At 38.8% G+C, this 15509-nt stretch overlaps 2 protein-coding genes across 2 annotated transcripts; one reads left to right on the top strand and one right to left on the bottom strand.

Annotated features, from left to right (window-relative positions):
* The first annotated feature begins 1138 nt into the window (after positions 1 to 1138).
* LOC139628473 (uncharacterized) lies at positions 1139 to 7185 on the top strand. Its single transcript, XM_071490162.1, has 7 exons — positions 1139 to 1408; positions 2560 to 2682; positions 2893 to 3009; positions 3184 to 3240; positions 3446 to 3610; positions 4893 to 5006; positions 5181 to 7185. The coding sequence occupies exons 2-7, from the start codon at positions 2560 to 2562 to the stop codon at positions 5226 to 5228; spliced, it is 624 nt and encodes a 207-aa protein (XP_071346263.1). The 5' UTR covers positions 1139 to 1408; the 3' UTR covers positions 5229 to 7185.
* Positions 7186 to 7239: 54 nt separating this feature from the next.
* Positions 7240 to 13200, bottom strand: LOC139628466 (uncharacterized). The gene is made up of 3 exons (XM_071490150.1): positions 13012 to 13200; positions 11975 to 12114; positions 7240 to 11806 (listed from the first exon to the last, which is right to left on the bottom strand). The coding sequence occupies exons 1-3, from the start codon at positions 13015 to 13017 to the stop codon at positions 8881 to 8883; spliced, it is 3072 nt and encodes a 1023-aa protein (XP_071346251.1). The 5' UTR covers positions 13018 to 13200; the 3' UTR covers positions 7240 to 8880.
* Positions 13201 to 15509: the final 2309 nt, after the last annotated feature.

Below are 15509 nucleotides of genomic sequence, written 5' to 3'. Positions count from 1 at the left end.
TGTTGTTTTTCTTTCTCTTGCCTCAGACATAAAGATGAACAGAAATTACATTGAGTAGTATCCTCATAATGCTTCTCCAACACTGTATGTGTGGTTTTATTTAACTCTATTCAACCAACCTCTTGCCACTGGAACTGCTGGCTGTTAATGGACCAGTTTCTCCTCTGGTGTCCTTCATATATATATATCTTTTAAATGAAGTCCAACTGCTTTCCTTTTGTTCCTGCTGTCTCCCCTCACCATGTTATGTTCAACCCCATAGCCCACTACTTTTCTTTCCCTGCTGCCCTATTTGCTTTAAATCTTTTATAGGTGAGGAAACACAAAAGCACACTTTGTGAATGTTTTGGAAAGAAGGAAATATAGTCTCTCTTTCCTTTCCTCTCTCTCTCTCAAAGTACTTCACCACATTCCTTCTATGTCTCCATTTCAGCCCTACCCCCTTGTAACCCCATGTGCAAGGGGCCGTGCAAGCACACACACACACACACACACACACACACACACACACACACACACACACACACACACCTCATCCTTCTTCCTCTTGACTCTCTTTTAGGAATCAACCATTTTGGACTGTTTAAGCAAGAATCGCTTGTGTTGTTGATTCTTTGACGTCCTCATTGTGGCCGAATTCATTTCCTCTCAAAAATTATCACAAAAACACAGACACACACACACACACACACACACACTCACACTCACTCCCACCAGGCAAGCAATTATTAACACAATTAACAGTTCTTTTTGTGATGCCTTTTACAAATGCATTACAACAAATTTTAGATCAGGCAGCCCTAATGAATGTTAATATTTTGTTCCCTATTTGTGAAAAATGAAGGTAGTTTAATAACAAACACGTCCTTGTACAATACATTACAGTTCAACACCACCACAAACTGCATTCTCCTAAATGCAGACACAGTAGAGTCGATTCACCGCCCCTCTTAAACACTTCCAACACAGAAAAGATCATGATTATAACCTTGAATAAGTACTGCTGTATTATTTTCAGTTGCCTAGGCGTGAACCTAATTAACTGTCAGTTGAGTGTATTTCATAATTTCATTGAGATGCCTTGCTGACACTCCTCTTTACACCAAATCACTCCGCCATGCTAAACCGCTGCCAATTCAAGAAGTAGTTCCTATCAGAACTACGCAAGGGCATTATTACACGATCACAATTCCCTCAATTATGTCCACCACAGTAAACATCAGTGAAGTAAGCTCATCAACAAATAACGATTCATGATTCAAATGGCTGCTCTCGGTCAACTCAACTTCATAATAAACCGGTCGTTCACACCCCGCCCGTCGGTGCTCCGCTGCTCCAGATGTGAACATCCTGCGAGTCAGACCAGCGCAAGCACTGGACTACAGCACCGACTGCACAGCTGCACAAGGTCTGGCTCTTCTTTTGTTTGTAACAGCTTTTCTTTGCGATGTGACACACGAAGGACAATGTTGTGCACTTCACAGCATCGTGTAATTAGTGGACAGCCACCTCAGATTCACGACGTGTGACTTAATTAACACCCAGAACCTGTTTGCTGCTTTCTCCGATTGGCAGAAAGGCTCCTGGCTTGATGTCAGAAACATGATGTGTTGGATATAAAGTCGATCTAACAGAAGTATAACGCTGCACTGACCCTCTTTTCTAAGCAGCCTGCAACGTTATTCCACAACTTGTTTTTAAAAAGTTGACACCGTGTTCCCTATGCTCTAAGATAAATTGGTATCTGCTGGACAGGACACTTATTTTGACACCTTTAAACTCGTACACTTTTAAACGAACTTCATATCCCGTGAGTCTCAGCCAGCGACGTGCTGTTACAGCTTCGTGCAACGCTGTTTAAATGAACAACATATGAGTAGCTACGTTTGCGATGTTGACAATTAGGAAAACTGTAAAATGTATCACACAAGGAAGACGGTCTGATCCCATTATGTACACTGCTTGCATTGGTGGAATCTGTTTCAGTAGAAAGACATTAAAACTTATTTCAAACAAAAAAAAGGGCTAATTTAGATTAATACAAATCTGAATAAAACAGATAAAATACATTTATTGTCCTAATGGAGCTTGATCCAGAGCTGATTTTGCTTTTAAATAATAAATAAAGTGCTGTTCAGGTCTGCTTATCTGTTCATGAAAATCAAAATCACTGTGCAGAGTTTTATTGCCAAGAAAGAATACTTCTGCATGAGGAAGAAGGTACAGTGTTTTGTATGTACCGAGTTACAATCATACAGGCAGACAACTAATACTACTAGGACCCTAAGCTTCGTAAATCTTACCAAAATAACCACAAAATATCTTGTCACGTAGGATGAAATATTGTTCACAGCCAACTGAATCCGCTGAAACCAAAGATAACTTATGTGTTAAATGTTTGTTTTTCTTTTTAATGATGCGTCAAGAACCGAATCCAGGATTCAAAAGGATTCAAGATGTGAATCAGAACTCAAAACGACACCTAACTTGACTATTTTTAGCGTACCATGGATGCAGCAAATACAAGTGTTTCAGTCTATTTCTGTGTTTTTCTATTAGATGTCCGCTGAGCTCTACTATTCGAATGGATCAGGTGGGACTAATGCAAGTCTGCAAACCACCACTGTGGGGGGCATCAAACCTTTACACCGCTTCATCAAGGGGCAACCGAAGATTACTGGCGTGAGACACGCACACACACACACACACTCGCTCTAGTTCTCAAGTTATTATTTATTAAAGACTTATTGATTGTGATGTCCCACAGTATTTTCCCAGTTCACAAATTTCAGAACCATTTAAAGTCAAAATTAATCCTTCTATTTTCACAGAAAAAAAATTCAATAGAATAGAAATGAAGAGGTCAGGTGTGAGACTTTGTTTTTCCCTCAGATCATTGTGCTGGTCTTGGGAACCTCCTTTTTTATCTTGTCCATTGCAATAGTGGGAGACAGCGCTAGTGAACCCATATGGCAAGCCATCCCACCTGGATTTTTGCTGGGAACACTGGTAGGTAGCTTGACAAGAGGATTGTTAATCAGTCGATCATAATGGCATGTGGTGTCAGAAATGTACTCAACTACTTATTTTCTTTTTTTTTTCTATAATTAAAATGTACACAGGATTTGATTTGAACATTTTGAGGGAAAGATAATAACAGTGTTTGTCCTCCACCTTTCACAGTTCACCACATGCGGGATTCTGTATATTCTGACAGAGCACAACCCGACCAAGAAAACAGTAAGCTCTGTTGTTCTATTCTATTGCAATATTTTTGAAGCAATAAAGACGAGCTTTCCAAGAAGGACCAAGGCCCTGCAGATAAAACAGTCGATTAACTTATATATATAGTTTTCCTTGCCACTGTAGTGTATTAAGTATTGCCATGATTTATATGTTTATGTCTGTTTGTACCTCATCTCTCTCTGCTGGTGTCTGCGTGTAGGTCACCATATCGCTGGCTCTCAGTATTGTGACAATACTGGGGGTATTTTGGACTATCTTGCACATGCTGCCCTACTTAATACATCACCGCTTCTACTGGCACTATGACTTTGCTGAAGACAATATAACGGAGCTCGATGATGCATCATGGTCATTTTCTCATGAGGTGATTATTGTTTTTATGTTTGTTTGTATTGGTTGTTTTCGTTGACGGTGGTGTCCATTATAATCTTGAGTGCAAATCTAAAGAAAGATCTAGCTTTTAGCATTCTTTGTTGGATTAAGGCTTGTAAACGACATACAGATGATTGATTTATTGTTGCCTCAGAGCATCATCACATATATCAAATCATTGGCCGTTTAAAAGAGTAAACTGATATATAAAAAGCACACATACTCCAATAAAAACATTTTATACTGCTTTAACTATTTTATTTGTTTCATGAAACGTATCCTAATTTGCATCCAAATTTTGCATCACGTCCCTATATCTCCATCTTTTATTAATTTGTATAGCTGAGACACAAGGTCTCTTATATTAATTTCACAAATAAGACATGATGAAATAACAAAATATCTGTAACTATGATATAACTATAATTATTATTATTATTATTTAATAGATTATTAAAATAAAAGCTGGTATTAAAATACTGCAATGTTAGAATCTCAAATAATTACATGCACAAATAAATCCAGTTGGTAATAACTGGTAACATAACTGGTTGGTAACATAAATTACCTGCAGCCTATGACAAGAGCTTATACAGTTAATTTAGTAAACATTTATTTCCATAGTAGTGTTTCCATCAGCGCCAAATTATGCTCATCACTGTGCGCTCTGAGTTTCTTGTTTTTAACAGTAACAGTATGAACAGTTTTTATACTCAATTTGTTTCTCTCTTTGCCATACACCTGATTGGTGTATTTTCACATCAAAAGCCTACTTATAAAAGGATGGCTTCAAGAAATTTAATGTGAAAATTCTGGAGGAAGTGTTGAGTTTCATTTGAGAGGCAGGGTACACTAGTCAATCACAGGGCACAATCCAAACCATTCACACCTACAGGTAATGTAAAGTCACCAGTTAACCTAACCTGCACAGGCAGGTACAGGGAGAACATGCAAACTACACAAAAAAAGCCCCAGCTGGTCAGCAGGTTTGTACCCAGAACCTTCTTGCTGTGAGGTGACTATTAACTACTGTAACACAATGCAGCCCATAGTGCTGAATTCATTGAGATAACAAACAAGAAGGAAGTGTTGAGTTTGCATTAAACACCTTAGCCTCCACACATTATGTTTGAAAAATTTGAATGATCTGAAGGAGTAATACATTTCAGTGTGGCCCGATATGTCTACACAAAATATCATGGAAATCAGTTGAATGTTTTTATGTTTTTGTCAAACAGTATGTTTGAGATATGTGTATATGTGTGTTTGTCCAGGCCATGGGATTGACTATGGAGGCGATCTTTGTATTCTACAGTTTTGTTGGGGCAATTATTTTCATTGTAATGTCAACTCTAGCTGGGGCTGCTCTGCGTTCCACAAAGAGCCAGGTAAAACCACAAAAAAAACACTTCCACACACATTACAGACACTGCTGAGAACTGTACATGACCCACTCACTAAAAGACTATCTCAAAATATTTGCTAAGCTTAAACAAAGTTGCAACATGACTTATGACCAGTTCGGTCAAGCATTAGAGTGCTCTTCTTTTTCTTCTCTTTAGGCCATTGTAGTGATGACTGCTGCACCCACTGAAACTCCAGCTGAATGACAAGCTTAAGATGGAGACCTGCAGTGGGACAAACTGACCAGAGCGAAGAAACAGGACGCATATAAAGACAGCAAAGTATTTCTCTTTGAGGGCACAACATAATACTTTACTCCTATGTATTAACCAGTTCTCACTTGCATGTTGTGGTCCTTGTATACAGATCAGATCAATATAGATTATATATATATGTGTGTGATGTTGCCTTGTGGTGTTTCTCTTATCTATTACTATAGTTTCTTCTTTCGAATGTTTGCCACCAGAATCAACTGGATGATGGCATCCAACTCTCCTCACCACATAGACAAGACATTGCAACTTACTCTGCAGTCTGGCATGTGCTGACCTATTTCCACATTATGTTTACACTACTACACCAGAGGACAAAGGTCTGGGTGAAACCAATGGCCTCCTGAGATAGTTCAAAAAAACTTGTGTAGACTTTTTTTGTATTTTAATTTCTGAAAAGTAATCCAGTTATCCCAGTCAAGGGCAGGCTCAAACTGGGATAAGGATGCTGGTGCTCTTGTCATAGTACCGGATTTTTAAAATGGCAAACTTTGTAAATAGCCATTTTGTAAGTTTCCTCAATTAGCTTTATAAATGGGTTATATGTCCTTTACTAATACTCGATAGATCAGTCATGAGCCAATATTGAGGAAATGTTCTCTCTGATTAGTGTTTATCCTCAGCCAGCATGATATTATTTGCTTTGTCTTCAAGCGCTCCAATGGACCATTTGATCAGCTTGCTTCCAGATCTCTGAATCACCTCAATTTTTTTTGTATTTCAAATAGTATATTTAGAAAATGGAAACTCTTATTATCAGGCAACTGTTTGACTACCTTTTGAAAGTCCTGCAGTGTTATAAATCGCAAAATCATTACCAACCTCACCATCATTACCTTAGTCAGTTAATGACTAATGAACATTTATAATTCAAGAATAGCTATAAATTTGTGGTTTTGACTTAGAGCATAACAACTCATTGAAAATATAAATGGTTTGCCAACATCTAAAATCACATTATTACCAAATGGAAAAGGTGTTTTATATTCAAACAACAGAGTGGGAACATCTGAACATGAAAATGTGAAAATCTAATGTGAACAACTCCAACCTGTTTTCTGTGTTTTTACTATCTGAATGATGTGATCTTTTCCTACCCTCCACCTGTCCCTTACAGAAGAAGTTTGGCAAGTTTTGGCAGAACACACACAGAATATCATGGCTGCCCTGGCACTTTCATTACTATTTTATTATCATTATTCACCATGTCAGCTCATGTTTCAGCAGCAACTGTATTAAGTACAAACACTATGACACCCAATGTACTGTCCTCACTTACAGGGTACAACATGTGAGACACATCACTAGTAAATTTCTCTGTAAACAGAGAGAGCAGGAAGTATGATATTATTCAAATCCTGACACATATCTATCCTGTACAAGTGTCACCATGAGTTTGCAAAAAGCATTTTAGGGTGAAATTTTGAATTTGGATTCAATTTACCAAAACAAAGGAAAAACCGGCTATAACTTAGAATATGTACAATATGTACAGAAGTACATAAGGAGTTTCTGGTACTGACTTTTTTTATTATGTAACACTGTCATGACATCAGAAAATAAAGTTAATTTCACATTTTCACTTTGAGTACAGAGTAACACAAATCAAACATACGAACACCTAAGGTTCATGTGTTCATAACAAAAATATAGCTAAGAAAAAACAACAAGAAATCTGATCTAAAGATAGTCCATCTTGTCATATAAACACTGTACATCAGACATAGAAAACAGTGGCTCTATGAGGACAAGCTTTCTCTATCAATGTTATAAAAAAGCTCTTGTATTTAATCTTTAATTTCAAATGTCTTCTAGATTACAGTCCATATGGACTCCAATGAACAAATTAAAACAATGACATGCATAAATAAAGGAATGGAAATGCTGTTTATCATTTGATAATTATTTCATATATAATTTTATATTAATTTTATATTATTATTTTCCATTAAAGGCACTTTATTACCACAGTTTGACATCCTGCACAGTCTAAATAGGGAACAGGAGTCACATGTGACATGTGAATGGCAGCTGTTCTGGAAGATGTACTGTGTAAACTCAAGCAATACAGGAGTTAGTAATTTCATACGTAATTTATGTTACGGATTTGCAATTGTCAGCTGACAGTGAAAATACAGTCTCTAGACTGTTCTTGTGGTAAATTATATTGGAGTTCCTAGTGATTACAGGTACTCTATAGTACTGAATGGAATGGAGTCAGAATGCAAATCTGTCTAAGAATTCGCTACCAATGTTGTCTTAACATGCTAAAGTAGTAAGATACTACATTGTTTAAAATGAGAGTATATGTAGGTACATATAGTGGTCATAATTTATTATTATTATTTTATTATTTTATTATTTATTTATCTGTGAGAAGAATAAGCTCTCAGAAATACACTTTTGAAAACAACAACAACAAAAAACTAAACAAACAAAAACAGTTTTTTTTTTGGTAGCAAACAATCGCCTATTTACACATCTAGCAGACACAGAGAAACATTCTCATTCATTTGGAGTCCTGTTTCTGGCCACCTGCTGAATGTAGGCTCGATATTCACTCTCTTTTGGCTCTGTTTTTGGTCTCTACCAACTCCTGAGGTAAGTCTCTGGCTCTTTAGCTGTTAAATGATCCACTATGTTCAACAGCTATTTCTAATTGTGTTTTTGGAGCCGAGCAACTACTATTGCTATAATGGGCTTTTTTGAGTTAAGAGAGAAGTGAGAGTAAACCAAAACAGTAGTTGTGGGCTGGACAGCTAAAGAAGAGCTGAAACCACAGAACTGTGAAAAGCCAAGGGGAGCTGCAGATTGAGGTGACAACTCTCTGTAGGTTAATTACAGTATTGTCACATTGTTTTCATGATCATCTGATACATTGTTCTTATAAAAATAGTGATTAGAACTACTTAAAACATTTATTTGGTCTCCACTAACTCCCATGGGAAATTTAGCTTTTAGCTTTTAGCTTTAGCTGCTAAATGCTTCACTACGTTCATGATCTAGTCACTGACTTCGCTGTTTGGGGTAAGGCAGGCAGCAAACAGCTCTTTTTTAGGGCTTTTCCTCTGAAAACAAAGGTGAGAGTAAACCAAAACAGTGAAGTTTTGGACTGTAAAACCTAAACAATGTGCTGAAAGACAAAGATCTGCTCAAAGAACCAGGTGATAATCTTCTGTGGGGTCACAGATATGAGTGACCCCATTCACTTCATAAAAAAAAGTAGTTGTGTTCAGTTGTTAACAAAATTATTGATTATAGCAGCTTTGAGAAATTTATTTGTTTACTTTTTTATTCTTTTGCATCTTTTCTCTTTTTCTCCTTATTTTTATTGCACTACAGCATTAACAGGATTAACTCCTGTTGTTGGCCTCCAGAGGGTGTAGTCACCCACGAATTCTGAAATGAATCACAGAACTTAGTTTTTTAAAATGCCCTAATTCTCTTCTGTCTTGCATGTATTTGCAAAATATGGAAGAAAATTATTATAATCCTAAACTACTGAAAACAAACGAAAACATTTGAATAATACTGTCCTACAAAGACAGGAAAATACATTTCACTTTTGTGACATCTCCGCATTGTCTCAAATTGAAGAAGTAGGGGGCTTGTGGTAGTCATTCCCCAAGGTACACCGCTGGTGAACACGCATGTGCTCTGTGACACGGTACTGGCGTGAAAAGGTCATAGGGCAGCAGGGGCAGGGGAAGGGCCGTACGCCAAGGTGGCTCCGCACATGTCTATTCAGAGAGCCTCGCTGGCTGAAGGAACGGTCACAAAGAGAACACTGGAAAGGTTGGTGAAGAGGAGTTGACAGATGAGCTGATATATTTGTTGGCTTGCTGGCTGAAAGGGTAGGAGCTATGCAGCCAGACAAGGTAGATGTCCTGGACACTTGTACAGTGCCTGGCACACTAGGGGGTGAACAGACTGTCAGTGCACTGCTCTGGTTCTCACCGTCTTTAGGGTTGAAACCCCCCTCCACAACCACTTTATGTATTATGTTAGCTCCTGGCCTGCTTCGGTCTTTTCCAACAGATTTTCTCTCTCCAACATTTGTCTCTGCAGCCCAAGATTTATTGTCACCTTCATCAAAACTCTCAGCCCCAAATTTTGATCTAGGTCTTTTTTTTCTCTTGTCAGCTCCTGCTGTTGCATCATTCCTCTGCTCTTTGTTATTATTCCTGACTCCGGTCCCTAAGGTGTCATTTTTGCACAATGTAACTCTTTTCTCCTCCTCTCCTCCAGATCTCTGTTTGTATGACACAAGCAACTCAGCAGGTTTGGTGCTGATGTCCAGTAGTAGAACCTGGTCTGTCATCGTTGTAGCAAAGTGCTGCGTCAGAGAACTGTGACCTGGATTGGAAAAGGTCTCTGTCTCTTCCTCAGCGCTGGACTGGTCTGAATAATCAGGGTGGCTGGGGTGAGAGCATTTGTGGACTCTGTCTTCGTGCAAGAATTGTGTGTCCTCCTGAGGTAGGCAGTGATAATGAAGATGTCCATGGTATGACTGCCCCGCAACACTAAACAGTGAGTCAGACATGTTGCTGTCCACAGGCATTGTAAAAGTTAATTGTGGATCTGTGATTTCAGTGTCTGAGATCTTTTCGAGTTCCAGAGATGTGCGTTGTTCAAAGGCAAGGAGACTGCCAGTGACGTTATCCAAACTTGATTCTGGTGTGGTGGAGACGGGTAGACAAACACCAGCACTATGTCTTTCGTCTTCCATAGCTGTGTCTCTTTTGTCTGAGTCATGTTCATACTGGCTAGAGACAGCATCTTGTGTGTTTGTCTCAGCTCTGTGCAATTTTTGGTACCAATCTGTCTTAGGTCCATAGAGGTTCCAGTGGAGGTCCTGTCTATTGATTTCAGCAGGAGGCCTGTAAGAGTAACTGTGTTCGTCTTTGGTATTTCCCTTGGGACAAAAGTCTTCACAGTGAGAGTCACTTCCTGTGTCTGAGTCCTCCACAGGAAGTGGAACTACAGTTCTTGGATCTTCTGAGAGCTCCTCTGCTACAGTTGACATTAACACATCGTGGCAATCATCAGACCAATCCAGTGACTTGCGTTTGGAAGGCAAATCATCAAAACTTAGCTCAGCTTTATTCTTAAATCCCCTGATGAAATTACTGCAAACCTTATTTTGTGGGACTGAATCATTTCTAAGATTTTTTGGGTGATTCTTATTCTGAAATAAATCACAATGGGCATGTGGTTCATTATGATCCGTAATGTGGGATAATCTGTTGTCCATATGTTCATCATTCTGTTTCATAAAATAACCTGCACTGCTGCCGTTGTAATCCTGTTCTAGCAAGCCAGATTGACCTTTACTGGATTTGTAACATGAATCCTGTATTGCACATTGATCTAAACTATTCTGGCAAAACCAGCTCTGTGCTCCAGTGTGTTCTTTGTTTTTGTAATCCTGATTGTGAGCCTCATCATGATTTTTGTGTTTAGTATTAATACCTTGAACAATGCCGTCATTGTCTGTGCTTGGTGATCGTGAGGCAGGAACCCTGATGGAGTTGACCGAGAGCTGGGAAACTGGGTGGTAGGGAGGCACTGTAGAAACCTCTGCCAGCTGAGGCATAGCTGCTCTGCTGCTGTGACGGATGACAGGTACTGTCCCACAGCACGGATGTGGTGATGAGGGAGAGGATGAGCAGGAGTTTTTCCTGTCCTCAACTGTCCTCATTAGTTCTGTTTTCTTCTGCCAAGTCTCAGGTATTACAGTGCCAGCTGAATGAAACGGATCCCTTTGCACCTCTTTGTCAACTTTAGACACTTCAGTGGTGCAAGGGATATTTTCAATCAAATCCTGAGGCGGCAGAGAACTTACTTGTCTCCAGTTACCTGTATTTTCATTACTTTCAGTGCAGTGCTCAGATACACTATAACATGTGCTGACATCACTTAAAATGCTAACATCTTTTCTACTATACCGGATTTGACCATTTATATTGCTCGCTCCACATGTATCTGTTTCTCTGCCTTTAATACAGGAATCTCTACTGGCTAGTTGCATCTGTGCGTCATCAGATGTTTCTACATTGGCTGAATATTGATGATCCTCTCTCTCCAGGAAACGTAGTGCAGTACTTTGCACAGTGTTTGTTTCTTCTTGTCTTCGAAACGTGTCATTACTGCATGTTGAAGGCTGATACTTACTATAGGAGTTTGCAGTTTTATCATGGGTATGAGTAAGATCTCTACAGGGCTGATTCTCAGCTCCAGTGGAAGCATTTGTTTTATCTGCATCATTCATCTCAGTCTGTTGCCAAGTCCTGAGAATCTCCTGCAGTTCATCCATCTGTAGGTGGTAGGCAGCACCAAGCAGACTGTAATAATTTTGCTGGCTCCGAAGATATGGCAAAGTCCCTGTATAAATGTAGTCCAAAATAAGTCCCAGCACAGAGCCAGACAGACATGGTGCCTGCAGTTCCACTAGGGCCCCAGTAGAAGACAAGATAGATGCCAGCACTGGACTGGAAGCTGCCAGGACGCACCTGCAGGAGCAAAGAGCTACTGTAGGTGAGATGCTGCATAAAATCATGAACATCATATACAACAAACAACGACCAACAAAAAAACAAGACTATCTAATCTTCTGATTCTCCAAAATGTACCTGTGGATGTGATTGTTTGCAGTAATAAAACCAGTTTATGTTGCTCACCTGTGTGCAGGGTAGAGTTGACCTGGGCTCTGTCTCTGTCTGACCACACAGTCACAGAACTGAGCTCGTTCTCTTTGGAGGTTCAGACTCGACAACAGTGACGTTTTGTGGTTACTAACAACCTGGGCACAGGTTGATGCCTGGAGAGTACAGAGCTAAGTCAGTCGGATTTATTTCTGCTTAGGTAACAAGATTAAACACAAGAAGTCATCTCTCTTATGCTACAAACAGTTAACATGAGAACATATGTTTGTAGTTTTAAGTACCAAAACCTAGGAACCAAGTACCTTGAGCAAAAGCTCACACAATGACATGATAGATACGCATTTCTGTGTTCTCCGACAATCACTGGATATTTAAAGATAGCAGAAAGCAGATAGAAAGGATGTAACTAGCTGACAATAGATGTTGTGAATCTTTGGTTTTAAAACAATATGTTATTTTTATAACGATGAGTTATTGCTTAATTTTCATTTTATACTGCTACAAAAACAATTATTTTGATCAAATGTATTAATAGAATTGAAACGAACACTGAATTTCAGCTGTAACCCCAACCTTAACTGTAATGTCTGATATGAGAATCCTGGTGTTCAGCTAGTGGTAGCTTGTCTATGTTTGGTCTTGAGCTGACAATGAGAGAAACATTAATAAGCAGGTGCTAACAGTGCACCAGTGAACAAACTGCATTGTTAACATGTTCTCAGGTCTTAAGGCACAGTTTCTGCAAGGATTGGGCATTGATACTTTCACAGTATTGATGTAGCACCTAAACCTGCTTTATAATCAAAAGACATCGTACTTTCTACAATATGGAACCTTTGAATAATGAGAAACATTCAACAAGATGATAAATGAATACTTTCAATATGCTTAACTGTCAATACATGTTTCCAGTTAGCTAGTATAAAGAACAAAAATAAAAAGCCATGACCACAGTAATGAGCAAACAGTGAAAATTAGTGAAGTCATAGTAGTGTTTACTATCTTTATGCAGTAGATTGCTTGAAATTGTAAAAGAAAGAAATATTCCTTACCTCCATGTTATACTGGGAGAGGCACAATAAACCCGCACTAAACGCTGACGTGCAGTGTGAAGATCCCTGTGAGCAGAGCCTTACCAGGGCTTGATGGCAGTTGAAAGGAAAAGAGAACCTCCATGGGGTCTATATAGTCCCAGTCTACTATCTACGCACACTGTCTCATACGGAAAACAATCACACGCTTTTCATGCTGGGAGTATGCCATGATGCAAAAGGACAGGTGCTTATAAGGAGCACTGGCATCTAACGTCAGAATCTCCATGGCCTGTTATGGAGGGGGACTGAGACCAGCCCACAGAGAACCAACACGAGAGGACAGATGTGTAGCAAATAGATCCACTATTTCTATTCACATCATAAGAAAATGGTATCAGGGAAGTAATTTTTTCAATTACACATGCAGTAAATTTGTCATTATGAAAAAATTAGCACAGGATAGGATCTGTCATTAATACACAGAAGAACAACTGAATTTTCTAAGGTCACTTCCTTTTTTCCTGCAGGGGGGTCAGAGATCATTATCGTGATTTGTTACAAAATGAACTGGCAAAGATGCTGCGTCTTGCTCAAAAACGTTTGCAGTGAATTAAATTGTGGAGTTTAATAGGGAAATCCTGAACCCAAGGTTGTCAGTGCAGTACATACTATATGTCAAAGTGGATTTGTTAAACATTAATTGGCTTAATATTTCAATTTTAGTATTTCCACTGAATTGTTACAGTTACATACATGGAATTGTGGATGTGCTGAAGAAGAAATATGTGATGTACCTGGAAATTTTTCTATTTGCTTTAATTCTACACAGGGAAGCTTCTCCAGTTTCAAGAGTATGAGCCGCCCCCCAGCTGACGCTTTGTTGACAACTCCATACTAAGCCATTTCTCCACCCTTTTGTACCATGTGCTTGTCATGCTTTTTCATCTCCACAGCAGTCTAATGTTACAGCCACCCCTCTGACAGTCCACAGGGCAGTAGTACATTTTCCCTGGCAACTGTGCAATGGAAATACTACTGCAACGCACACTATCACATAGTGAACCATGAGTCTTGTAAGTTAATAATAACTTATTGCAAAGCTAATTTTAGTGCCAACTAAAAGCATGTAAAAAAAATGCATGTCAAAAATATTTTTATGCATTTGAAAATATGTATTTAAAAAAACATTGCAAACAACAGTTAAAAGCTGTAGTTTTTCCTGGTGAGCTCTCCATTCAAAAACACTGAGAGAACAGATAAAAATAAATTTCAACTAATTTAATTGACTAATCCAAACTCAACTGTAATGTTTTATACAAAAATGGCTGCGGATACACCAGGTTATCGAATTATCATTTTGTTGCCAGAAGGCAATATGCCACAGGTATACAGGACATAGTGGCTTTCAGTGTTTCCATTCACTGGGTGCTTGGTGACATAGCTCACGTACTGTACCAGTTGCATGCAAAGGAGAGAGGGTCTCCCTTGTCACTCACACACACACACACACACACACACACACACACAGCTGCAAGTTTTGGAAACACATCACAGTCTGGGACTGTATTCATGAAACAATTAAAAGCCTAGAGCTAATTAAAAAAAAAAGTAGTTGTGTCAAATCTAATTTTAAAAAATCATATATCTTTTTTACAAGAACGGGAAATACAGCATTTTTTAATGGTTGCTAAACCAGTTAAAGTTAAAAAGGTAGTTCAAAAGGGTATTTACAAAAAGGTATTTCTCCTTATGTGATGTCAAATTTTATAATACAGCACTTTATAATCCAAAGTGCATGAAAATGACACTTGTGGTTATATTTAACGACAGTCAAGGTTATTTTTGCTAGCGGCACATGTACACACACACACACACACACACACACACACACACCAGACATCATGACAACCGCATTGGCAATGTGACATAACACTAAAACAGCCACCACAGACACTTGTTGAGCTCGAGTGCTCTCTAATAGCTTACGTTCTGTACTACTTTCTAACACAGATCTTTTTCCATGCACAAGGTGGATTCAACATAATCCCTCTGCCAGCAGAAGCACTGCAATAACACCACACAAAGGCATATAACTTATTTAGTATGACTGCATCTTGTCCTTTTCTTTACAGCTTTCTTTATATTACTTCAGGAATGGGTGTCTTTCACAGCTGGACAGATGGATGGAGAGAAACAAGAGTGTGCAACCATGCTAGCAGCTCTGTGAGGATGTAGTGCTAATTATAAAGAAAATACTTAAGTAAATCAAAGTTCTGGACAAACTGAAATTTTGATCTGATAATGGTGCAAGGTCACAAAAACTATGAATACCTGCAGCAAAGTGCATAGTAGTTCATTCAACAGTTGTTGAGTCAGTTCCCTCTGAACTACAAATGTCAACCCGGTGGTGGAGCTGCAGGAAAGTCAGGGGATCACCAGTCATGAGGATGGGAATCGAAATCCATCATACAGTCATAGAAATGCTGTTATGGTCCAAAAGTATTGAAACCCCTTAA

Source organism: Trachinotus anak, unplaced genomic scaffold (assembly GCF_046630095.1).
Source record: "Trachinotus anak isolate AG129_WGS33_773 ecotype Australia unplaced genomic scaffold, CSIRO_AGI_Tana_v1 ptg000011l, whole genome shotgun sequence".
In the NCBI taxonomy this organism is placed as follows: Eukaryota; Metazoa; Chordata; class Actinopteri; order Carangiformes; family Carangidae; genus Trachinotus; species Trachinotus anak.
The sequence above is the reverse complement of the archived record's forward strand: the minus strand, read 5'-3'. Positions and strand labels throughout refer to the sequence as shown.